Genomic DNA, 27,239 nt, shown 5'->3' with positions numbered 1-27,239 from the left:
CAATTATTTTTAAAAAAAATTCTTATCTTCGTTTTTTTTCACAAATACATTAGCGCTCTCTTAGAATTTTCCTTTTTAACTAAAAGTTGATATGATAGATACCACTTATAAAATATAATATTTCCAATGAACGTAAGATTGAAGTGTTTAATAATATTAATTAACTAAGATGCTTGTACATTGTAACTCTTGAGAATAATTTTAATTTGAACCATTGTGTTTTTCCGAAAGCAAAACATTCCTCTAAATTCAGTGTGCTAGCGACGTTGTCTAATGTTACACAAAAACCTGCCGAGGTCAACCAAGCAACGTTTATTTTAAACAATCTTTCTAAACTTCTCCTGAACGGAATTATGGACATTTTTCATACTGGCCAAAAATATTTTCCCAACGAAAAATATAAATGACTTTAGTTTAAACTTTAAATATTTAGGAATTAAGCATTTAAAATCCATCACTGGAATCTTATGAATATATTCGTATTCTCGAACTTAGAATATTTTAGCTCCAAAAACGGAAAAAGAGAAATACCAAAATATATAATACAGCAATGCACGAAATGAAAAACAAGAAAAAAAACCTAATCAAGTTTCTAGAAAATATTGACTGCATCTCTTTCTTGATTTAAAAAAATCCTTTTAGCAAAATCAAAGTGGAAAAAATATTTGCACGAGTGTGTATGGTAGGTTTGAGAGCGAGCACGTAATTTCTGCTATATGCGAGCAGTTTCTCACCAATTTTCAGGTCAAAGTTGCTAGAATTGTTTCATAATAATTAGGAAAGAATTTTCGATTTCTAAATTCGTATAAAATATGCTTCACATATTTACACTTTACCTCATTTTAAGTCCCCTTCAAAATGCTTTCATATTAATTCGAAACATGGTATGAAATAATAATAATAAATTTTTCAAATTATAGCAATGTATCATCTTATTGTATACATATGTAAGAAGTATGTTTGCATGTTTGCTCTATAAGTACAGTCACATTTCTTAATCGAATTTATTCAAATTACATGGCTGATATCAGTAACAATAGGAAAAGTCTTATGAAGTGGTTTTTTTGAGTTCTTATTCAGTCTGGGACGGAAACGAACCCCTCGCCATTAAGACAGTGAAGAACGTCTTAGTCTAGACCCAAAACATCTTATCTACATGAGTAAAACTAGTTTTTGTAAAAACTACATCATGCAAATAGGCCTATTTCATGCGGCTGGACATCAAACTCTTTTTAGTGTTTAGTGTTTACATAGACACTCCCTAAACAACACCAGGGCAACCTAAAGTAAGAATGAGCTAATTTAAAAATTAGATATATGTTCAGTAGCTTTTTCATAAGGGACAGGCAACTTACTGCACCTATAACATATTTTCGTCAAAAAGGGAAATATAAGTAGGTAACTTGTTGATAATGCATTGTTATCAGACCTTATTTTGAACGAGTTTCGAAGAATGGCTTGGGACTATCGACGAATTAACAATAAGTGATCAACAACACTTCGTTATCTTCATGCGAATAAGTAGCTTTTAACGTATTTACACCCTTGCGTAACTTTCTGTCGTGATCAAAGATTCGAAGACAATGAAGTGTTTGCTTAAAAAGATTTAAATACAAAATGCCTTTTAATAGGCTTATCGAAACTGATAAAATTATCAAAAACCTAACTGCAGCTTCAACATACATTTTATACAGTCTGGAAATTTCCGGCGTGGTCCAGATTCGATGTACAGTTAAATGCAATGGTGCTAGTCATCGAAAAATACTACAGATAATATTTAGTGGCTAGACTGTATTAAAACAAACTTCTCCAATTCGAGACGAGAACTATCTACCCACTTAAGAGGTTTTACTTATATACTTAAAGAAATATAATTTATGTTCATTATTTTAATTATCAGTAATTTACCTTAATTGTATTTAAGTTGTTTTAAGAAACGTTATTCCTAAAATCATTTTAAACAGCTATTGATGACGTTTGAAATTAAGTGTGTGCCTCTTTAACAATTGATGGAAATTTAGGGTATATAAGTTGTCCGATACCTGATAAGAGATAAGAAACAGCACAATTGCGTAAACCTTTGGTGGAAGCCCTGCCATTGGGAGGCTATAGACGTTTCTCTGTAACCCTAGGCGATTGCCGCGTATATATTAACACTAACGATGAAAATGGAGTAGAAGCCAATATTCCTTTAACTGCGGATTCGTTTGCTCCGATTTGCCAACTGCGAACACAGTAACAGACAGGCACACACAAACACGTACATTATAATACCTCTCCGTAACGTCATCGTCACTCGGAGTGGTAAACAAGTTCAGTTAATTCTGCGAACACATAGAAAGAGTAGATTTGCTGAAAAACCTTATTTGTTTGTTAATAAATAAGGTCACGATGTCAAAGGGTAAAAGCTTTGTAAGGGCTTGTTTAACTGATTCAAAGCATACGAAGAGTCAATTCGTCTACGTCACATGCTAGATACAAGAAAATGATTAGTAACAGTCTCGAATTCTAACTATGGCTTACTACCAAGGCATATATCGTTTTCTGATTGACATGATGCGAACTGTCACTGATGTTCTTGCGTGATCATTTCCAATAGAAGTGTCTAACGTTTTAGAAAAATCTCTTTGAATTATTGAATTTCAAGTATCTTCAATCTCGAAACAATAAAATATGAATTATTTACATAAATATTGTTTTAATCGTAATAAATACTCGGTTTAATTTATTATTTTCCTTACAACTATTTTAAAAAAATATTATTTTTACAGTCAATCTTTGCAATCGAAAAAAGACCCCTGTACGACGAAGTCGTAGTTTCTGGAGTTAAATTTGGATGGATAACTGGAGTATTCGTAAGTAAATTATTTCTCGAATTAGTAACGCAATAACCATAAGTACTTTCCATCGTCCGAAGCGTTTTGACAAATAAGTTAACTGACGGATATCAAGTTTAACTTGGAAGTAATAATTTTTAAGTGACGTATTTACGGTTGTTAAGATGCTTTTGCTCAAAAACATTTTGCCTTAATAACTTATCTGATAAATGTTGGCGTGTTATTTTAGATACGATGTATGCTGAACATTTGGGGAGTCATGCTATTTCTTCGTCTATCTTGGGTTGTTGCTCAAGCAGGATTAGGTAAGAAAAAGAAGTTGATATGAACCGCATTTGAGGAGAGTTAAAAACTCTCCATTCTGGTCTTATTGAAACTACGAAACATAAAAGCACTGTAATTGAATTAAGAAGTATTTTTCATGAACTATCTCGCTAGTGAAAACACCACTTAAAAGACCGAAGGTTTACTATGTTTACGAATATTTTTTGGCCTTCAGTCTCGACTCTTCTAATTGTTAGTTTGCTTGTTAAAAGGTTCAAGATTTATAGTTGTTCGACTAGCTTCAGTCGTATAATATTACGTGAAACTATCACGATTTGTGAATTCTTCACTTCCATTATGAAAAAAGTGTCGTGTAATTTGCAGTTACCAGATGTCGGTAAAGTGGTGTTTTTCACTATTCCACTATCAAGACAAGTCGTTGCTATATTTATAAATTTAATGGGAATAATGAAACTAATTTACTTTTGGTAACTAACAATCAATTACGCATAATTTCACACTCGGCAGAGAGTGTTAATTCCAGGGAGGGGGGTTAATTTCAGAATTTTCCCGTTTCTCATAGCAAAAGCTATGCTTTAAAGTGAAACTCAAGCCATACTCATATAATGCGCAGGCCCTGTATCATTTGAGTTATTTATTTGTCGTATACGAACCTCATTTGTCTAAATGTTAAATGAATCGTTATCGTTATTTTTACACACACTAGAGCACTAGATTAACTAGACACATTTATCTCCTCCTTGGTGTGATCTTGAGTCTATGATTCAGAAGCCTTATTTTCCTTATTTTCTACCACGATACTACGATGATTCAAGAACCCAATTACCATTCAACGTTAACCCGCCATTGGTCTGACAATTAAATATATTGAAAATAGAAAAAAATGTAAAACTGTGGTTGAATGCCATTTGGTCCAATAGGAACATACCGATGTGTTTGGATTACATTTATTAAACATCCTATTTTTCAGTCGTCAGTACTCTAAATAAGTGTTCGTTTGATCTGTTTTATCATAGCTTCATGAGATATATTCCATAAGTTTGTCACAGGTTACTGAGAGCTTGTAATGAAGTGACGTAGTTGAAACGTCATAGATTTTCATAAAGCGACGCCTGGTGAGGCGCTGTCGAAGGCTTAATAGAAACTAAATGGGAAGATGCACTTCAGCGTGTAGTCAATTCTTGCGTCGCTCTCGAACTAGCTCTCAGTAAGCCTCTAGCATTACAAAGTAAAGGTAGTGTCATACTTTTGGAACATAACCTATAAATTGTTTTTACCGAGTACACTTCTGCTAAAGATAAAAATAAAAAAAAATAATACACAAACTCATTTTACAATTTTATATATATTTTTAGGTTTGGCAATTCTCGTAATTATGTTGGCTACAAGCGTTACGGTCTTAACGACACTCTCAATGTCTGCTATTTGCACAAACGGAGAAGTGAAAGGAGGTATGAACCAAAAACATAAACGCTATAATGCCTTTGAAGAAAAGGCGAGATCTTTTTAAAGTCCTATCGCTTCCCCGATGGGACGAAAATGTCCCTGAAGAGACCACTACCGTACGAAAACTCAACAAGGTGGAAATAAAATATTGAGATCAAAGCTGGGTAAAACGAAGCTTGTTATGTTATAACATTCACTGTTCAGATCCCCGAACAAAGTTCGCTATTACCCCCAAACACTCCATCCTTAATACCGGACTATATCGAGAGGTTCATCACACCCGTTATACTACTGCACCAAGAAGTGATATCTAGTTTATTAGGGAGAAGGTATAAATTCGCCACATTTCCATCTTTATCGCTAGTCCAAACTTAGGTCCGGAGTTAATCCCCGCCTCTAAATTACAACCAGCATCTCAATGGTTCTTGAAAGCAAACGTCAGCGCGACGCGAATGACGAAAATTACGTAGTTTGCGACTAAGGAGAGGCAAAATATCCCGGCCTACTTTTACGTCCCCCCCTTTGCATTTTGAAAGGGGGACTGGGACTATGGCGAGCGAAAACTTAGGCATCATACCTTCTCCCTAATAAACTAGATATCACTTCTTGACTGTACGTAATACCGCAACAAAATCGTATAGCCTCTAAAAACCAGCTTTTATCGACTTGAAATATTGTTCCGAAATTCGTCAATACTACCAAATGTGGATGAGAGGGAAAGTATGACAATGGCCATAGAGCCTGTGTTAAAAAACGTGGACATCAAAGTTTCGCCAATAACTATTTAGCCTACTAGTGACTGATGGACTTGCAAACTCGCGACTGAAAGTAGTTCAGACATTTATACTCCTTGGTTTAACCATAGCCCACTTGATCACGCGCATCACGACGCAACCTGCTCGCGCTATAGCTAAATTACCGAGATTTGTTTTAAACGTATCTAGTTTTATGTGCTCTTCTATTGCTTCACTAACCTTACTAAAATCCATATTATACCTTCAAATACCTTTTAAAACACTACCAGCTACTCTGTCCTGACTACAAACACAAATCGAGGCAGTTCTAGCATACACAATGGCAGACGACGGTAACCGCGTAACCGCGAATTAACACGACTTACACAAGACCTATTTTAAGGGAGTGAACAGGCCCAGTATAGCTACGCCAATAAAACGGTCAACTACGGCGAAACTCTGATGACTCGCGACTTTTGGCCATTTTCATACTTTTCCTCTCATCCACTTTTGATACTACCAAGCATGGTATTAAGCAAGTGAAGTCTCACTTTCTGTCGTATTTCATTGGTCGACCAGGACCCTACTTTATCTTTACCTCTCTTCGATGAAATCAGCTCGGGTTTTAAGGCATTAAAATATTTTTGGTTATTTGTGAAAACCTGGTAAATATATTACACCAGCAAATTGCATTTCTTTCGATGGTCGTTCTCTTATTATATGGCAAAATGCCACCTTGATTTATTAATGCTTCAAGTGTCTATATATTTTGTTAATAACTTTCAGAAATATTAGCTTTTATTACAGTAATTAGTGCAACTATCATTTCGGGGATTTTAACAGCATTATTATATGATTATGATATGACATTCATTTCATGATCGTTCTTTAAATTCCTGAAGATGAGAAATTTTCTCTTTCAAATCACATTGAGTAAAATAGAATCCATCAGGACAAAACATTTGGTATAACACTACTCGTAGTTTGTTTTTGACCAATGAAGTATCGGATGCTAAGCAGGTTGTCCAGGTGAACCTTCGTCTAGTGAATGCACTTGCATAAAAAGTCGAAGTTGTCAGCCCCTCGCACTATATGAATTTTTGTTTTCTTCTATTTTCCATTATTTTTAGGCTTTTGAAGAAGATAAGTTTGCATTTCTCGCGAACAAATGTTGTAGGATACCAAAGGGATCATATATTCCGTGAAATTGCGTATAAATATAAAAAGAGCCCTGGGCAGATAGAGACCCATAAAGGCTTTCTATTTACTTGTTGAGATAGAAGCTGCTTAGTTTAGTGCACAATCTAGGTTTTCTAAAAGTTAAAATACACGAATTTGAGTGAAGTTCGTCTGACTTTGAGCTCCAAAATCCCATTTTAATTTCATTTTAAAATAGATAAATAAAAACTGATTTATTCAAACGTAGGAAACATAACTTAATGGAGCTAACTCAGTTCTTGTTTAGATTCCGGAAAGTATAAACTTTTGTTTCTTTTACCAAAGTAAACTTGTCTTACACTATAAAAAATGCTTTCCAGTGATCGCATTTATTCAAACGTTTTCGCTTAGTCTTCACTGAGGGTCAATTTAGTTCTACTTGAAATCTTTTCAGAAATTTATTTGTTTTATATTTGTTCTTAATGCACAGCCATAATTAATTTTGACTTTGAACAAAATCCTGGTCGAATTAAATTGACTCATCGTATCAACTTTAAGAGTCTAGATAAAAACATAAATTATATTTTAAATATTGAATCTTAGGCATTTGTTTTCGATTAAAACAAGAAAATTTCTAAGAAAGCCCTTTCCTTTCCAAGAACAGAATAGAATTTGGAGACTTTGTCGTCTTAGATTTAAGGTTAACACTTCAAAGCTTTACTGAAGCGTAGGTCTATAAAACGCGACTCAAATATAGACTTCATAGTGTAACTTTCCCGCCTTTAAGAGTATAGATTTTCTTATTAAAAAAAAAAGAATATACAGAATATTTCCATTTTTATATTTTTCTTCTCTGAATGTTAAAGTTCAAACAAAGACGCGATATTTTTCGTTTTCTCTCTGTATTCCCAGACTTTCATTTGTAAAATCTTGCATTTCGATAAGGTTCTTCAAGAAATGGTTAAGTAAGTGTACAGGAAACATTTCAGTTATTATAAAACCCCAAACGATTCAGATTAAACTGGCTCAATACAAATGCTTTTGTAACATAAAAATTTAAACGGATGGAACTGGACTAATCACTAGGTTGGCTTTAATCAGGCAAGGGATAGATTTAATTTTAGAAGTAGGAATGGAGGACGGTTAGTATTTACTTCAGTCCGACTCATAGCCCAGTATAGAGCCCCTCCCTCCAACAGGTAACGAAAAGTTTAAATTATCTTATTGGCTCACTAAAACTACGTTTTGATGACGTTGCTGACGGGTACGGCGAAAAATACGTAATTCCTTTTTACCTCTGTCGCTATAACCCTTCCGTCTCTTCTTTCATACCCCTCCGTCCCGTGGAAGGGGATCCAGGACTTTGACGCGCGCCCATATTGCTCTGTTCTCCATTCCTACTCCTAAAATTAAATCTATCCCTGATAAGGCAAAATGAGTTTCAGTCCTGGATTATGTCAGCTCTTTGTGCATTAAATTAAGCGAAATAAAAATTATTACCACCGACTGCTCTTGGGTGTTTCAAGTTTTCACTAAAAATAATTTTTGAAACTGAAAAAGATGATTTTGTATCGCTTTGCTGTATGGAAAAATGTCAACGACATGCTTTGAAATTGAATCCCAACTTGAGTGTGTTTTAGGATTCCCCTTCTTGAGATTTACGAGTCTTTGGTTCAGTTTAAAATATTAAAACAGCTGAGACTAAATGGTAACTGAACACTTAATTTCTGAAGTCTTTGCGGTTTAAAGTTTTAAGAATACTTTAGAGGCGGTGTTGGTTGCGTTATGTTAGCAAAGTCAATCGAACATTTTCTTAACCTGAACTCACTCACTGACTTCGATAAAAACCGTAAAACAATCTGTTTCCTTCAAAAACAGATTTTAAAATAGTTTAGTTCCAAACCATAGGACGCAAATAACAATGGTATTCCCATAAGTATGAAAGAAAAAAAATACCAAATAGAGAAACGGATTTTCTTTCTTTTCCGCTTTGAAGTTTCAAGAGATCCAAAGTAATCATTGAACAGTTTTTTGACTGAAGAAAAAAATGTCAAAAAATAAAAATTTAACCTCCATCAAACACGATAAGTTATACATTTATCTCACCATCTCGCTGAAATTCATATATTCAGATCTAATTTATAGAAAATCACAAGAAAAAGAAAAGATTTTTAACGGAATTTTTTATACTCTTTCTTCGTTTACTTTAGGCGGATCTTATTATATGATTTCAAGATGTCTTGGACCCGAATTTGGAGGCTCTATTGGTTTAATATTTTCTTTAGCTAATGCCGTTGCCGTTGCTATGTACGTAGTGGGATTTGCAGAAACCGTAAGGGATTTGCTAAAGGTAATGTTATTAAACCATTTATTTTTCTTCAAATGAATTTTCAACATAAAATTTTTACGTTCTAAATTTTTGATAAAATTGAAGTAGAAGGTAAAGTATTATGAAAAATTGAATAGTTGCATGGTCTGTTGACGATACGTTTCGCAGTTAATTGCTGAATACAATTAATGATATTTTTTAAATCAAAAAGTTGTTTTTGATTTGTATAGATTATTTTGATTTTTATTGACCTATTAGTTTATTTCCATATTGAAATTTAAACTTACTTACGCATAGTTATGAATGATGAAATGTTCTTTCAATTTGTTGTTGGGTTATATTCAAGACTGAGTATTAAAAAAAAACAGTGTTACGTAATTGCATAAGTTCATAAGATATGATATGATCCATAAGTTTGTAACTGGATATTGAGAGCATGTCATGAAGTGACGTAATTGAAACGTCATAGATTCTCGTAAAGCGACGCCTGGTTAGGCGCTGTCAAAGGCTTAGTACAGACCTAATACGAAGATGTACTGCGAAACTGAGTGTAGTCAATTCTCGCTTGTCGTTCTCGAACTAGCTCTCAGTAAGTCTATAGCATTACAAAGTCTTACTTATAAAACAAATCTTATTCGCTTATGGTAATAACAGAGTTCAGAATTGAACCATTAAAATTGATGTTTAATATTATTTTTGATCTACAAACGTCGCAAACTTTCTGTTTACCTTAAGTTCCAACCTAATATTTTTAAAATAATCTTACAGTCCACAGGGAAAGTATAGGAAAATTACTTTAAAAAAGGTTTAAGATTTATTTTTCTTAAAAAAAAACATAAATTAAATATAGTCAAAGCTTATTTAGTTTATGTTGTCTTATTGGATCTATTTGAGTCAAGATCAAATAGCGAATACGTTTTTCGTCGTTAATATACAAAGTTACACTCGGTTTTCACTGGGCGAATTTCTTTCTGGAAAAAAATTCGCAGAAGAAGCGAAAAAGGTAAAAACCGCTATGGAAATTTTTATCCTGTGTGGTCGGTTTCCACTGGACGAAACCACGGCGGAAATAAATATCTGATAAGCCCCGTGTCCGAACTGAGCGATTGAGCTCATTAGATTTCCTTCATATTAACATCTTTGTAACTTAATTTTCTTCCATACCAAAGATAAAGGATACTTCCTTTCTTTTCCACCAAAATTTTCGAATCAATTCATTTTAATATTTAAATAACATCACAGTCCTCTAATCAAATGATGGTAAACAGGTTAAGCCTCGGTTAAACACCGAAAATTTCAAAATGGCGGCTCCCTAGTAAACCTGCGTTCAGTGTTAACCACGTGACTAGCATACCCTCGATGATTGGTTTGTGCCTACGGAGAAAAAAACGCAGCTCGGGAAAATTTGCAAAAATAGAAATAGGACCCGCAACGCAAAATCGCGAAATTCGCCAAAAAAAAAGAGGAAAAAAATTTCCTTTTCCGCAAAATTTTGCGAAAAACGCAGGAAAAACGCCCAGTGAAATCCGAGTGTAATACTACAAGTCCAAGGGACCAACTTCTTCTCGTCTGTTTTTGATAATTTTTGACGTAGAGCTGGCATAGATCACCAATCAAACTTCTTTGAGAAATTGAGAAGATGGAATTATTTCCAAAAACTTAGGCACAGCTCTTTCAGTAACGCTCTCCAGCGGTTTAAAATGAAACTGATGAAGGAATGTAGCAACCAACCGGAAGAAAATTCACGTACAATTTCGCGTCTAAAATTTACTATTATAAAAATTCCTTAAGCAAACGCTAAGGAAAAGTTGATGAATTTACATTAGGGAACATTAACGGTTCGCGGTCCTAAGAAAGACCAGCAAGGCTTGAGGTTTTAAAAGTCAGCTTAATCTACAGAGAATACACAATTTTTATAAACACTCTAATATCTTGTACACAATATACCCTCCTCAGCCGTAACACAGCAAAATACATTATTACCTTGTGGTAGAATAGAAATTTCTGTGAATCCATAGTTTTACGATTCTATTTACACAAAATTTCTTTATGCGCGGTGAAAGGAAACATATTAACATATTCAAAAGATAATATCCGAAAGGAAAACTTATTCGATTCGATTTTTTACTCTTTGTACCTTGGTTCTCCTTCCAGCAAAGCTACAAAAAGAAATGGTTAGAGGCGAAGCGTTAAATTTCGACAACTCTAAAAGTTTGATAGTTTTAATTACCTGCATATGTCGCCAAAGACAATTTAAAATCAAAACTTTAAATATTTCTCTTAACAAATGACAAGTATGTATTCGAAGGCCTTTTTATATTCCTTTAAAAATATTTTTAAATGTAAACCCCTTAAGCCTTGAATGTATACCCTTAGCATTTTAGTTAGCGTCGTGTTTTTGATAGTTGTGAAAAATAAGTATCAAACATACTACATCCTGAGTGTCTTCGTGGAAAGTTAACTCTGAATGGTAGCTTACCTAATATATTGTGGAGTAATATTTCTATGTAATTAAGATATTCTTCGAGTTTTCTATAGTGTGGCTAGAGAATTTTGGATGAGAAAATATGCATTGTAAATTTTAATCTTCAGTTGAAGGTCTTCGGGATTTTTTTTAAACCTTCACTTCAATTTAATGAAAATTTGAAAACACGCTTTTTTCCTCGCGCCTATAATGTAAAATCTTATTTCTATGATGTTAGATATCTCTATACACTTTTTGGTTAATATCTAAAACCAGGAGTTCATAATAACCCCCCTTCGGGGGGGGGGAAGTACGAAACCGGTTAAAAAGCCCGTAACAACAAAGTTTCGCCGTAAAGCTCAGCGGATTTATACACCGCTTTACTCCCAAAGAAATAGCGAGGATGCCCATTTCCGCACAATTTTCAAGATTCATAGCCCAATTCCGCACACTTTTTATGGCCCATTTCCGCACAAATTTTACATTGAAATTTTAGTTCAACATTTTTTTCCATAACCCATTTCCGCACAGTTTGCAATTAAAACATTTTCATTTTCTTCTTGGTTTGGTTGGGTCGGTTGGGGTTAGGTTCGGTTAGGTTTTGATTAGGTTAGGTTATGCTACAATAGAGGCATGCTATTAAACTTGTGATTTTGACTATTGCAATATCACTATCGATATGGTTTAGGGTTTGGTTCGGTTCGGTTTGGGTTAGATTAGGTTTGGTTAGGGTTAGGTTAGGTTTGGTTCGGTTCGGTTATGGTTAGGTTAGATAAGGTTCTGTTAGCTTTTGGATAGGTTAGGTTATGCTACAATAGAGGCATGCTATTAAACTTGGGATTTGACCATTGCAATATCACTGTCAATATAGAAAAGTGTATTGATAGACGTTAGCATTAAACCAAGTATGCTTTTGTTAAAAAATAGAAATAAAATGAGCATTTTTAATTCCGTTTGAAAAATCTGCATAAAAAATAAATCTATCGTTAAATAGCATCGATGATTTTATAATCATAAAACCCCACATTTTGTCTATTTTCGGTCCTATGGGCCAGCAGCATAAATTCAAGTTTTTTAAAATGTAATCAACAAGAAAATAAAATTGCTTTTTTTTTTGGAAACTGTGCGGAAATGGGTTATGAAAAATTGTGCGGAAACGGGCTATATGTTTTTAAGGTGTGCAGAATAAAACTGAGCGGAAACGGGCGACCACCAGAAATAGTTACCCCAATTTTTAGGGCCCACGCGCATTAAATTCCACATTTCCGGTTTAGCACTATTTTTATCTTGTGATTTTGGGAGCGAAAATGGCTCGCGAGTCGCGACTGCGTCTGTCGGCGCGGTGGAAATTAAGCCTTGGCTAAGAAGTTGACTTTTCGATGGTTGATTGGTATCTAGTTTTCTACAAAACATTTAATCGTTCGTCATTAATGTTTTGTTGTGATATGTGTGAGTGAGAATCCCGTGGTTAAATTAAAACAGTTTGGACAAATTTATTCGCTGTATCTTCAATATAAGAATTGCAACGTGTTTCTACGTCCACCATATTGCCATTTTTCTTTTCGACGGAGATCCCAGCCAACGGAAGTTTTGGAACGAAAACCAAGGAGCATAGATACCACTATAATCTACTGTAAAGTTGTATATCCATCAACAGGCTAATCCTTTCTATGCGCAACGACAAAATCTTGTTGTTCGCGATTTTTACCATTAGCTCTATGGCCAGTTTCGTACTTCCCCCGAAGGGGGTTATTATGAACTCCTGCTAAAACCAAGTTTTCCTAAACGGTGTGTTTTCAGACCACCTTTCAAATTTTATATCAAAAATTCGCAAATTGGGTTCGAAGACTAAATTGACATGATATACTACTGATCATGTATGTGCGACGTGGTAGTTTAAGCTCATTATTCAACACTAACTTTAAAACTTTGAATAAAAAAGCCTATAGAATCATATTTTCCATAAGGATTTTCTTCCCAAACATAAAAAATAGTTCAAAATAATGTTCACGGAAAATAGAAGTTCAAATCGAAAGATGTGTCACAAATTGAAAAACATTCGGTTTTAAAAGGTCTTAATCTCTGTAATATCAGAGGTGAAAAAGAATAGCTTAGAGAATGAGCCAGAATGTTCTGGAAGAGGCGTTCCCAAACCATTTTAACTTAAGTATCTATGCGCTTTCAAGCAAACGGAATATTTTCTTATACACATGGTTTCACTCTTCTTTTTATCCCCAAAAGAGATTTATTTCGGAAGAATGAAGGAAAAATATAGATGATATAAAACCCGGAGGCACACAACTAAATTATACCTTTTCGTCTAAAAATATACTCCCCTTTCGAAAGATATCATAAAAAAATAAGACGAGATATTACAAACCGGGTGTTGTAACTTTACCCTGTCGCGATAAACGCTCGTTTGAGGTAATGGGAGATTGTTTTAAAAGGAAAGTCGTCGCATTCGCATCGGCGAATTTTGTCAGGTGCTCGGGAAATTAAACTTGAAACAGCGCCATCTTTCTCTCATGTGCAGAATTATTTAGATCGAGTCTTCCACTATGAATTCAAAATAACCAGGGAAAGGAGTACAAGTTTTTGAAAATCGGTTTACATTTGTTTTACCTCTCACGAAGACTCCTCTAAATAGTCTCTATGATTGGCCACTTAAGCAAAGCGGCTTTCAAAATATTTATAACAAGGCATCAACACTACTCCCTTCTTGTGAGAATAAGCATTTTGCATTTATAGGTGAAAGGATTCACCTAACTTTCCTTATACACAATTGCATTCATTTTGGTACAGTTACGCTTGTATCAACTGATCACCAATTCGGATAAAAACTAGCAAGGTTGAAAGGGAGAGTGTGTTGTTCATAAGAAAAAGAGTAGCTTGAACTTCTGTATTTAGAAATCCATACTCTTCTCCCCTATGTAAGGATGAAACATCAAGATTTGGGCACGCAGGTATTTTAGTAATCTCACGATGTTTATACCATATTACCATTGTGACGTCATACGAAGATGTGTTAAGATAAATGCTCCTCCCAGATCTCATCGAGGCACAAATAGAATTCAATATACAGTTTCAATTTTTTCCACTTATAGTAAACGCGAATTAATCCTTACTTGAATATTATGAGAAGTAAGATAAGGCACTATAAGTATCGAGGGTGACAAAATTCTTCACTTGTCGAAAGTGAATATTCTTGATAACACACCAACGGTTGGCCCTCTGGTGGCGGTTTCTGAATTTCCCCTCCAAAACGTGAGACGCTCGTGGTGGTAGACGGGGGCCGAACTAGAATCAAGCACCGGCGTCCGTTTTCCGCGGCTTTAGGTTGAGGGGGAAGGGGGTAGGAAATGCTTTTGGAACTCGACCAATTTTTTCTCTCTCTAGTGTACGTGCGATGGAAGCGGCATATAATCCTCAAATTTGTTCACTAGTGCCAGGATCTATTACCAATGCTAGGGCTCTTTATTTCTAGTCCCTTACCCTACTTCTGACACTATGCATCTAAAACGACGGCATAACACACCCTGTACTCTGTCTTATCATAGTTTCATTAGGGTGTGTAGGCGAAATAAATGGAGAGTGTTCGAAGGAGTCAGAAAAAGTATCCTTTAGGGATATCGTCCGTGTAAAAACGCGCTTAAAACGAAGAATCGATCACGGCAGCCGTTTCATTTTCTCCCAGCGTGCACCGCGAGACCCTCAGGCTACGACCTTCTTCTTCTTACTCTTTTTCTAAGTCTTTCCCGTTAATTTTAGTTTTGTCCAAAACCCTTTTTGGCCATCTCATAAATCCTGGATATTCCACCCTCTTTGGACTTTCACCAACTTCTCTTACTTACTCGATCTTTTTATTTTTCGGGCTTTCCTACTGGACTTTGGCAATATCGTTATTTTTTACTTTTTTCGTCCCCTATCGTTTCGAATACTTATTTTTGCAAGCTTCCAAGAAACCCCTTTGGGGTCTTACGTTTAAAAGACAAGGGACCGGTAAAATTGTGTTAAAATCTTTCTTTTAACTTGAAAGGAAGATCGTCGCAACTATGAACATTTCCAAGAAAAATATTTCGACATCGAGTAAATTCCTTATTAATAAAAATGAAGTATTTATTTATTCACTTTGAAGATATTTCCAAGAACCTTTTCTTGAAATTACATGTCAAAAACACCGATTTGATGAAGAAAGAATAATTATATTAAATGTAGTCTAGGTTCACTGTTAATGTAAAGAATTTGACAATTACTTTCGTGAAGAAAGTGAGGCATTTGCTTAATAGGCGAAGACAAATTGTTCCAGTTCGAATCACCTCATTATTTGAACAAAACGTGTCGCTGAGATTGAACAATCATGGATGGTTGATTCAAAGAGAAAAGGGGAAAAAGAACTGTTGTTAATGTTAACCAACTTCTTTAAATATAATATCCCTATCAACCCCAACAAATGCCTTTATATCTGTCTACAAGAGATGAGAAAATTATTGTAATTTGGATAATATTAGAAATATTAAATTAGCAAAGGTATTGAAAATGTATTGTTAAATTTAATATTAAATCATAGTTGTACTCCTAAAGGTTCTGAGAATCAAGATTATAATTTAGCCACTGACATTTTTGCTTCCTATATTCGCTGAAATATGCAGTGTTTTTGAAAAGTCCATCACGTATAAAGGTTCGTGTCCTTTGTGCAATTTCTAGTCGAAAATTTTCAATGATTTTTCACTTTCGCGTTGCTGTTTTCAGGTTATGATTAGAGTATTTTACTGATGAACCTTTATTTAAATCGAGCATTGTCTTTCAGTTTCTAAATTAAATTGTAAACCGTGACCCGGACGGCAAAATTTTATGTTACAGTTCCAGAGAACAAGCTCCCTTAATTTCTGATGGACTTTGCAAAACCGACCTATCATCATCATTTTCAAACTTACTTGATAAACACTACAGTTTCATTTGTGATATTTAACTTTGCGTGGATTTTTTCCATGATAAGCTGGAGAGTTTTGACGATTTCAAATCGAGCATCACGTTGAATGAAATCTGTTAAAAATCACACTTACTGCGGTGTGGTTCTTACAAGAGCGCACATCGCTTCAACCACGATGACCCTTTGACACGCGATATTAGAAGAATAGGATGGTAACGTATAGGTCTCTAGGTGAGAGTAATGACATACGGTTTTCTATGCGAATTGCAAAAGACACCCTAGTCTCACGTTTACCATTCGAAAAAGAATGATTTCTATGTTGAAGATTGTATCACGATAGAGCCTATCCTATAACGCAGAGTACTTCACCGGATGAAGAGCTTAAATGCCTTAGAAATCACGCTATCTCTTTCTTTATGGTTATATCATAAGAAAATAATATATAGCTCCCTATAAGTATGAAACTCTCCATTTAAGCCATGTAAACAGCATTTTCTTCCATTGAAATTTGTAAAATGTTTCTAATGCCACCTATTAAGAGTTTTTGGCGTCGTTAAAAAGATGAAATATTTGTTTAGAAAATTTTGATATTTTATATTGTAATTAAATAGTTAAAAGTCAAGAAGTTATTATTATTATGATAATTATAACTGATTAAGTACAAGTCAAAATAACCATAATAAATTAATAGATGGCGCGAGATTTTGACGAACGAGGCTAGCGCCTACACTGGTACGAGGTAAGGCGAGCATCTTGTGTCTCTACGGGTGCGGCGATATTTCCCCGGCCCTTCGTGCCTTTCGCGGAAACCTTAGGTGGCTGCGGTGGTTTCACCCCCCTATTACTCGTAGTACCGAAACTTCTCCCACGGGGCGTAAAAGCGTAAGCGCGCCAAATTTGGGAGCAAATGCTGTAGTATGAAAATGTACTACGTTTCATACTTATAGGGAGCTATATATTATTTTCTTATGGTTATATACGTATGCTATTGTGTCTGTCTAGCCAAAAAATTCCCGATTAGTCCTGTATAACACCAAGTAGTATTGCAAGTCTACCCAACAGAATACCTCATTAATTTAGAATGAAATCTGTTTCCTGAAGTAAAATAATCAAGAACTGTTCATTAATTACGACACGTGATTTGTGGAAATTTTATCCCCCCCCTCTTTGTCCATCTACGCATTACTATAACAAATTTGAAGGTGCCCTGCCCAATTGTATCAGAAATTATAATATCAGAAAAATAATTCAATCAACTGGCAAAACTAAAAACAAAATCAGGCTAGACCAGGTAACGGAGGCAAAAAGGAGCTATAAATATCAATCTGCGTGGTTATAAATGTTTTTTACATTAATAGTCCAATGAATTTTAAAAATATTTTATTCAAAAAAGCCCTCTCACTTATCCCTCTAAATTGTATAGAGTAGTTTAAGGTTATATCATATCTTGTTGAAACACTAAAACGTAATTTTTTTAAAGATGCCAAATTGTAAACAAACGAATAAGAAGACATCTACATTTTCTTACTCTTATAATTTTTATCTCAAACCAAGCTTCTCCCAAAAGCTAAGTCTGAAAGTCTAGTCTGGCTAACACCGGCTGCAACTTCATTGCAATACCAAATATCGAAATTGCTTTAAATAATGTGAAATAAAATCATATTTAAAGATACGTCATATTTAATTTATAATCGGTCAAAAGATGTGAAGCAACTTCGATAGCTTTGGATTACGCATGTAAAAATCACCCTTGAAACATCTACATCCATTTTTCCATAAATCCACGCGTAACTGCATACTGTATTACTCCAAGAAAAGGACTTTTGTCCATTTATGTCATACGAACAAATCCCCAATAACGTGGAATTCTTATCGTCTAGAAATCCCATTATAATAGCCGTAGTCGTATTGTGGAAAGAGAGCCAACAATAAGTATGCTACATGGAATCTGGATGGGAAAAGTAAGCTTAGCGTCAGTTGGAAAAACAACCTCATTTGTAAAACAATTGAGTTGCAATAACAATGTCCGCCAAGGAATTCCTTCCGAGATAAATCTGTCTGGGGAGAACAACGAGGATACCTTTTATCTTTTTCCTATAAAGACAGAAACGAACTAAAGTCTTAAGCCTGTCATTTAAGAAGTTTCAAGACAGACGATTTATACCAATAGCTTACGCTCGTCATTATCATAGATACAAGTAAACATGGAAATATTATTGTCTCTGATAATGTATCAATATTTATAACCATTACTAATGATGGATCTCTTTTTATACATGTATACTTGAATATTACTATCACAAAACTGGCTATTACACAATTTTTTTGGTTCAATATTTCTCATCGATCAAATTGAATCGATCAGTTGAATTTTAAATTTCATAAACAGCGGATTATTCTAATTTCTATATTCAATCCGAACAATAAATGATAAATATACTAGAGTAATGAAGTAATCATATTTTTCAGAAGAAAAATTTTTGTTTCGAAATAATTTTAATTTAATAATCGCTTAAAATTACATAAAATGTCTAAACCATTTTGATTTTAACTTTTATCATAGTTTTTTTTTGGTCAATCGTTTTAATAGACGGTACAAAATTATATTTTATCATTCACTATTTCTTGAAGAAGATTTTTAGTATAAGAAAAATATTTTATTTTACGATTTTCGATTAATCGAATCATGTTTCAAATTGCGATTTTGATCATATTAGAACGCACTTTTCGTAATTAGACGCGTTTTTGCACTCGATAGCCGCGATGGTTTTTAAAATAATTAAGAAGTTTCACTGGGAACCGTTACGGGCACGAATTTAGCCTATTTAGGAACCTTTCACACGTTATCTCTCAAAAGTATTTAACGTAATGATAAAATGTTTTCGGGAAATGGAATAGTGGTCTAAAAGATGAGATAAGTAAATTTTTGAAATTGATTACCAGTAAAATAAGTTATTAAAACGGAACGCGGTAATGGAATATCTTAACCATGCCTTTAAGTTTCAATAAAAAAGAAAAATTAATATCTGATCCTTCAGTCAAGTGATAGCTTCAGTCTTATCGATACTTTATGTCTTGTTTTTAATCAAGACATTTTTGATTGATATGGTTTTTTACATAGTGTATTTTTTGGAAAAGTAAATTTTTAAATGCATCTCGATGTTTCAGAAGGCCTCGAATAATCGAAAGACCTCACCTCTTAAAAAGTTGAATCGATTCTATAATTCATAAAATTAATCGATTATTATAACTTTTAAAGAAATTCACATATAAAAAATATATTCAGAAATTTCAAAATTTAAAAAAAAAACTGTGAAGGAGCATGTTAGAGTATTATTTTCAAAATTTACGGTTAACTTTTAGTTTTAAGGCTCTAAATAATTTCAGTCTAAATTTAATTCTTCTCATTTTACATTTTGTTGTCTTTAATAAATTTTGGATCTTATCTTTAAAAAATTTCGAAAAATCATTAGTTTCGAAAATTTGAAATTCAACGTACCGTTTCGATTAATCGCCTCGAATAGGGAGAACAACATTTTACTTCTAAAATACTCGCGCATATCTCTGATTCTTCTGTCCATACCTTGGAAACTTTAATATCGCGTAGCTAGAGGGTTCTCTTGTAAAATTTACAAGCGCCCAGATAAAAGAAAACAAAAAGAAATTTCTTGATAAAGCCAGGAAGCGGAAGACGGTGGAAGTTTGTTCATAAAAACGGTATAATATAAAATTTCCGGGATAAGAAAGTATATAATATGAAAGACAAATCAAAAAATTGTGGTAGCGTCTCGCATCTCAATTATGTGAGAAAATCGCTTGAATATTGAATATTGTTATCTAAGAACGCTCTTTTGTCGTAGTATCACAAAAGATGTTGAAAGCAAAAGCTCATCATACAGTAGTGAAGAAATAGGTTTTACAACGGTATTATTTCCAACGATGCTAGGGTCTTAATTATTAAAGTAGAGAAGCACACAGTTTATTGAAATTGTACTCTTTTACATTAAACGAGAAGTGATTTCTTGTTTATTAGGGAGATGGTAAAAATTCACCACTTTTCCAGTCCGAAAGTAGGTCCGGAGTTAATCCCCGCCTATAATTACAACCAGCATCTCATTGGTTCTTGAAAACTCACGTCAGCGCGACGCGAATGACGAAAACTACGTATTTTTCGACTAAGAAAAGGCGAAATAGCCCGGCCTCCTTTTACGTCCCCCTTGTATTTTAAAAAGGGACTGGGACTGTGGCGCGCGAATACTTAGAAATCTTATACCTCCCTAATAAACTAGATATCACTTCTTAAAAATCACTGTTTAAAATAGGTAACTCGTAGGACCCAACCATTTTGCATTCTGAGATGCGCGCATGATATAGTGTCTTTTGAATTTTGAAACATAATGAGGTGATCTTTGATCCGTGAATGAGTGTTCTTTTCCTCATTTATACGCTATACTTCCAGGAACAACTAAGTGTAATATCAAAAATTAAACGATCAGTTAAAATAGTACAAGAGCGGCAATAAGATCATATTTGTAGTATATCGGATCCTACATATATTTAATCTAAAAAGAAAAACCTATCGAACAAAAACAATAAGATGTAAAAGTACAGCAACTCTCGCCATGGAACTGCTAGACTCTGAGATCCCATGTGCAGCAAAGTTTTATAAAACGTTTTATACAATTTTTTTTACATGAAATTTATTGTCCCATGTCTATCGCAGGTAAATACGTACGTTCATAGGCAATATTATAACGATTAAATTTTTTTCTGTGCGATCGGAGCCTCCGGGCTGAACTAGGCCCACGCGTGTGGCGAAGCGAGAATATTTTTTTAACTAATTTAGTTCGCCGTGTTTTCCCGTTTGGGGGCGCTGATACGACCGAAAAATAAACAAAGTTCAACCCCGTGACCCTGTCGACTGCTTAAGTATTTGGGCCAAGGTCGCGGATTGTAAGTATACGTTTTTATAACTCTTACTGAATTATTTTAATTGAAATAATTTATTTTGTTGTCATCAATACCATCTAACCGAAAGATTCAGTAAAAAGTGAATAGTCCCAAAACATTTACGTTAATTTTAGGATGAAACTTTTCTCTATCATAAAAATTTTATGACTGACCCCTAAAATATCAACGATAATTTAAGGAAGACCCCTGTCACAACGGAAAAATAAGCGCCATCTATGGTAAAAATATTTTTCCTAACAAACTGGATATTTCCCCACATAAAATTTGACATGCATGGGCCTAGTTCATCCCGGAGGCTCCGGTGCGATAGTCAAGTGACGATAGGTTTAATGTAAACAAACTGTTTAAATTTAATGAAACAAAATATAAAACTTGAACGAACATGATGCATGTTAAGGTTTTTCTTAGTATAATAGCTAACCCTTTTTATATCAAAATGGACCTACCTATATTTTAAGGAAGGTTCAGCAGCGGTGAAGGAGAATGACCTATTGTTTTCGGTTGAAATATTACGTTAAATCTCCAGGTCTGAATGTTCAGAACTTCAGACCATGAAATATTTTAAAAAGTCATAAAAAATACTGCATCCAGAATTGAAATATTTCGAATTCTTAACTATCGACCTGAATATCAAGCGAACGGTCCGAAATTTAAAGTTCGTTTTCTTTGAATCTTGTTAATGAAATCCTAAATTAAATTAGCTCACATATAAATGTTACTTTCATTAAGGTCGATTCTCCCAAAAACACAGTCTTGTTAAAGAGTAAAAAAATCAGAAGTAGGGTTCATTGAAAAATATGACATGAAAAAATGTAAGCCTAGCATATATTATAACTAGAGCCTTATTATAAACTAGTCGTTCACATTTTGTACAGCCAAATTTGGAAATTATTTGAAATATAATATTAATAATAATAATGAGATGGCTTTATTATGGGATATCCAGCTCAGGCGAATCTGATTTCCAGATGGGTCCCTATAATTATCTGAAATTCAATAAAAAGTGAAAAGATGCGTAATACATTTACAATCTTGAAAAGATGTGTCGCAGCTTGGTAAACTTTGGGAATCATTTCTTGAAGGGCACACCTCGTATGATCGTTGAAAATTATGGTTCACAAAAAATTGACAAAAAAAAAGGTACTAGGTCCTGAAGGCTTAATCTGCCTTCACTCTTGCACATCTCGTGTTGTATATATATTTAAGCGAAAAACAATTCATTTCGAATTACAACAGGGATAACGGAAAGAAGAAGGGAAAGATAATACGTAAAAGAAAGTTTTTTGCTTAACTACGCTTGTTTTAACGACGGATTTTCTTCGACCAAAAAAAAAAAACTACCGGGTCAAGCTACATATACAACACGTTTGAAACGGGAAAGATTTTTTTATACTATTCCTTATCACTGCATTTCAGCCTTTATAAGCAGCTATGAATGACGAAATTCAGGGAAAAGGTTGGTAACAACAAACCACCATTGACTGTACATTTTCATAAGTAGCTAGCTATCTTCGTATTTCATCCTTTCTAATGTTTATGTGAAATAGGTCTCTACCAATCTTCCACAAGTTGGATACCAAATCTCCCTCTCAGTCAAGTATATTTTTCTGTTTAGTAGACTAACGAAGCTATAAGACACAATATAGGGATCTTTAGTATCATTATTGTCCATGCTAGATAAAATTATATAGACTCCGTTACAAATCCTAACAGAAAACACGCATGACTTAGTGTAATTCTTCTTTCGTCGAGTCGGGTTAAGGGATGGAGGTTTTAGTTCCTAAAATTTCCGCCAAAAGACAACCACTTACCCTTTTATAAATATTACGTGCTCGATGGAAATATCTTTCATGTCCATAATTATTAATAGTTTAATTAGTTTATTTTATACGGTTTAATGTTAAATTTTTCGCCAACCTTGAATATATTCTTCGAATAATATTGTCTGTATTGTAAAATGCTGGTCATGGGCCAGTTTGCAGTTTGCACATAGTTTTAAGTAGTAAAGGAAAAAAGGTTTGCCGTAGGAAACTTTACCCCATCCAAGGTGGAATCTTATAAATGTTTGAGAAAACTGTTTGTTAGAAAGTTTGTGTGTCACAACAAACAACATGGATTATACTAGTAACAAAAAGGGAGGTTTTTGAAGTTTCGTAGTTGAGTTCCTCGAGGTTGGATTCGGGAGCCCCAGGCCATTAGCCTATCCATAACCATTCTTGACCCGTAAAATTTTAGCTTTATAATTATATTATAAAGTAATTTATATTATATAACTAAGCATCGTTTTGTTGAATTTGTCATCCAGGAAACCACCTGTAAGTTAGCGAGAGTATTACAAAGAAACCGCAGAAAAATAACTGGGCTGAAATTCACTTCAATGTTTTTTATCAGACACTTCACTTACTTTTTCTGAAAACTCAATAGACGGAACCGCTACCGTTGGTTTTTGGGATTCTGGTAAAAACCTGTTCCAAATGTTGAAATCGCTAACTTCCGTTCAATCGCATTGGATAAACACTACTTTCTTCCCTATGACAGTTAACATTAAATATTAATCCGATTCATTGTTTGTTATTTTGTTAAGTGAGTTTGAGCAAAATAAATGGGAGAGAGGACAGTTTTAAAAGAAAAAAAAAACACGCTAGAGGGCGTATTTCAAACCAAAGCCTAAAACTCTTAATCTACTTAGCGCGATTTTTTTTTCGAAGGCGCTAAGACTGTCACCTGACAACTGAAATTGTCAGATAAGACGGCCGTTTTCCTCATATAGAGAGGACGCTATTTTTCCTTCAAATCCCGCACGCCAGAAACCAATCTGAGGAAAAGAGAGAAAGAGGAAGAAAATTCCAACGATTTTTTTCCCTTCTTTTCATAAAACTTCCTCCTATTTTTTCCAAAAGTGCATGCGCGGGGATCTTCTAAATGCCAACAGAAAAAAAATAGTTGGACAGGTCTATCGCACGGAAAAAGAAATGGATCATGCATAGGAAAGCAGATTCGTCAGTCGGTCGAAAACATAAATAAATAATCATCCATTTCCTATTTCGTCTGAGGACTTCAAAAATATCAAGAGTAAATCAAGAAGTGCAATTTAAAGGTGTTAGGTTAGGTGGTTACCGCGAAAATTGACTGTTTCAACAGTTTAGTAGGTGGATTATCGGATATACTTTTTGGGCAAGCCTAATTAATGAGATCGTATCTATAGATAGAATGAGTTACAAATGTTAAATTATTGTAATTTTGCTGTCAGTTATTAACCAAAATATTTACCTAATCAAACCTTGTCAAAAATTGAATTACAGATTTGCTGGTTATTATTGAATCTGATACACAAAAAAACAGAGAGAATTTTACACATATTCATTTGTAAAATTCTCTCTGCAAAAAAACTAGTGTCAACAATAAAAATATTGTTAACTAACCGAATGAATTACTGTGTAAAATAATATGGTAAATTTGGTAGATTATAATATATTTGGTAAATTACAAGTCATTTTCGGACAGTAAATTACTGTCTTTCATTTATAACTCCCCAAGTCTAGACTCTGTATTTTCATACTCCATGTTGATTTACTCTTGACACTAGGAAGTGGGATTCTGAATAACAGACGAAAAACATATTTCGTTTTGAATTTAAATAAGATCTATGAAATTCAAGATCAGTTCACCGCAAAGGGTCATAAAACGTGAAAAGGAAGAAGCTCAATAAATTTTAAGAGTTTTAGAAGGAATTATTGAACGTTTTTATATACATTTTATCGAAGGCAAATGAAAGTAACAGGATGTTAGACACTGTTGTTATAATGTAAGTCACACACACAGGCACGCAATCCTGTAGGTAAAAATTGTAATGTTTTTAGGTATTCTTGGTGTTTGAATAGTTTTGGTTCTTGGTAGTCTTATATTTCGAAGTGAAAGCCTGATAAGTGTAATTCTCTTTGCCTGCGCACTCGTGCTAGTACTCCTAATATATCGCAGACTGTAAATTGTTTTTATTTCTCAAAGGCATAGCTAACCACACGTCGTCTATATTTGATCTTCTCGATTTATAATTGGTAGCATGTCTGAAATATTTAATATCGGAGAAATCTCGATATAATTTTCAAAGGGTTGAATTGAAAAAGTGATTTCGATCACCTCCTGAAAATAATTTATTGTTTATAACTGCCGTATGGTTACTGTCCAATAATGAATATGTATGAAAGACCATGTGTTTTGACAAGTTAGTCGAAACATAATTTTACTTTTACGCGCTTTAGGGTTGGCAAAGTAATATTAAAACTCCTGGGTGGCAGGTTGGTTTTCGTGTGACCTGAGAGGATATACTATTATTACTTACTTTAGACCTCAACATATTCTTCATTAATTATAGTAATTTAATGAATTCTAATTCTTTAATAATATTTACCTAAGCACAAATTTCTTAAAAATTAAATTTCTTAAATTGGCTTTTTTCCTTGCAAATTAGGAGGAATTTGAAACGAAGATAGTAGACGGTGATATCAATGACGTTCGTATTATCGCTTGCTGCACGATGCTCTTCATATTGGGTATTACTCTCATTGGAACGTCATGGGAAAGCAAGGTATCTTCAACAATTACTTGTAAATAAATTAATGCCTTTATTAAAACAACGCTTTTCTACAGGCACAAATGGTACTATTAGTGATATTACTAACTGCACTTGTGGATTTTTTCGTGGGATCGTTTATGGAACCAACGAAAACGCAGATGGCTCAGGGATTTGTCGGTTGGAATGGTAAGATGCATTTCATTTTTATACACGTACAAATCGTGAGCTAAAATTGTTGTTTAAATTACCAAAGTTGTTTTTATTTACGCATATATTTGGTAATGTAAAAAGGTTTATCACGACTATAAACATTGCGATTTTGCTGAAATTCATTGTCGAATATCTTTTTAACATGAAACGCTATCCGAAAACCTTTCTTTGCAAAACAATGATATAGAGTAATGTCGGTAGAGAGGGGAGTAGACTGTGTATCCCTCCCTCTAGCCGCGCTTTTGTAAGAGAGGATACTGTAAGCGCATGGTATTAAACACCTTCGTTTAACAAGGGTTCTTTGTAGCTGTCGTAGAATCAAGGACTAACGCGTGAAAACTTTCATTGAACTACACGATTTCACGAAAACGCTTTGTCAAATAATAAAATATTTGAAAAGTACTAATCGATTGAAAGCCCTTAAAAAACCTATAGAAACACTCAAAACAAGGAAGCTTTGACGGCGAAGCTCGTACATATTGTGTTGATTCCGATATAATGAAATAAAAAATGTTTTATTGGAAATCCTCCGTGAACCAAAGATTAATACATACAATCGAATGTTTTTAGAAATTTTGAGTATTTTTTTCTCATCAATGGCGAACGAGCCGTAAATTAGTCTGTATGTTACAATCTTATCTCTTTAGTCAATCTCAGGGCCTAAGACCCGTGTTAATTGAATTAACTCTCGCTAGTAAACGAGCTTGAAATGAATGAAAAACCTAGATGAAAGAGAAAAATCACGTAAATTCCGGCACTTTTATTCTTTAAATAAAGAGTAGAGTTGGGGCCATTTAACCAGAAAACCCAAAATGATTCCAACAAATTTACTTTTCCTCTACTTTTCTTACTTTTTTTTCAACTGAGTCCTCTTTTTTCCAAACTTTAGACAAGGCTAGTCAAAGAGAGGTTAAAACTGAAATTGGAATTTAAACCTTGCACTTGGGGTGGGCCTTGGTCTGATTATACTAGCCAATGCAAAGTATTGGTGGCTGTAATTAAGTCCGTAGGTTATAAACCAAATGTAATGAAACTCTTTACACTAAATACCTGGATTATTGACACATATTTGGGAACAAGAGTTAATACTAGATACCGGAAAAAAATTCGATTTACTTCTTTCCAAAATATTCACGAGATGCAAGCGATGTTGTCAGTTTGAAATGTTCGATGGTTGAATAGAATTGACACTGAAAAGTTCTATACATATTCGTTACATTCTACATTCGCATCATTTTGCTTTAAATTTCTGCAAAATGCTAGCGACATCTGCTATTATTTATATTGCTAAATTGAAGAATA

General features: G+C 34.0%; 1 protein-coding gene across 1 annotated transcript in view; it reads left to right on the top strand.

Annotated features, from left to right (window-relative positions):
• LOC149628471 (solute carrier family 12 member 2-like) overlaps nucleotides 1–27,239 on the top strand; it is a 220,973-nt gene that overhangs the window by 15,769 nt on the left and 177,965 nt on the right. Inside the window, exons 2-7 of the mRNA XM_089851400.1 lie at nucleotides 2,772–2,855; nucleotides 3,067–3,142; nucleotides 4,478–4,573; nucleotides 8,671–8,810; nucleotides 25,623–25,739; nucleotides 25,802–25,913. Of these exons, the coding sequence (XP_089707526.1) occupies nucleotides 2,772–2,855; nucleotides 3,067–3,142; nucleotides 4,478–4,573; nucleotides 8,671–8,810; nucleotides 25,623–25,739; nucleotides 25,802–25,913 (625 nt within the window). The remainder of the gene's footprint in view (nucleotides 1–2,771; nucleotides 2,856–3,066; nucleotides 3,143–4,477; nucleotides 4,574–8,670; nucleotides 8,811–25,622; nucleotides 25,740–25,801; nucleotides 25,914–27,239) is intronic.

Source organism: Phalangium opilio, unplaced genomic scaffold (genome assembly GCF_054372755.1).
Source record: "Phalangium opilio isolate 3A_F unplaced genomic scaffold, DU_Popi_V2 ptg000105l_1, whole genome shotgun sequence".
Classification (NCBI taxonomy): domain Eukaryota; kingdom Metazoa; phylum Arthropoda; class Arachnida; order Opiliones; family Phalangiidae; genus Phalangium; species Phalangium opilio.
The sequence above is the reverse complement of the archived record's forward strand: the minus strand, read 5'-3'. Positions and strand labels throughout refer to the sequence as shown.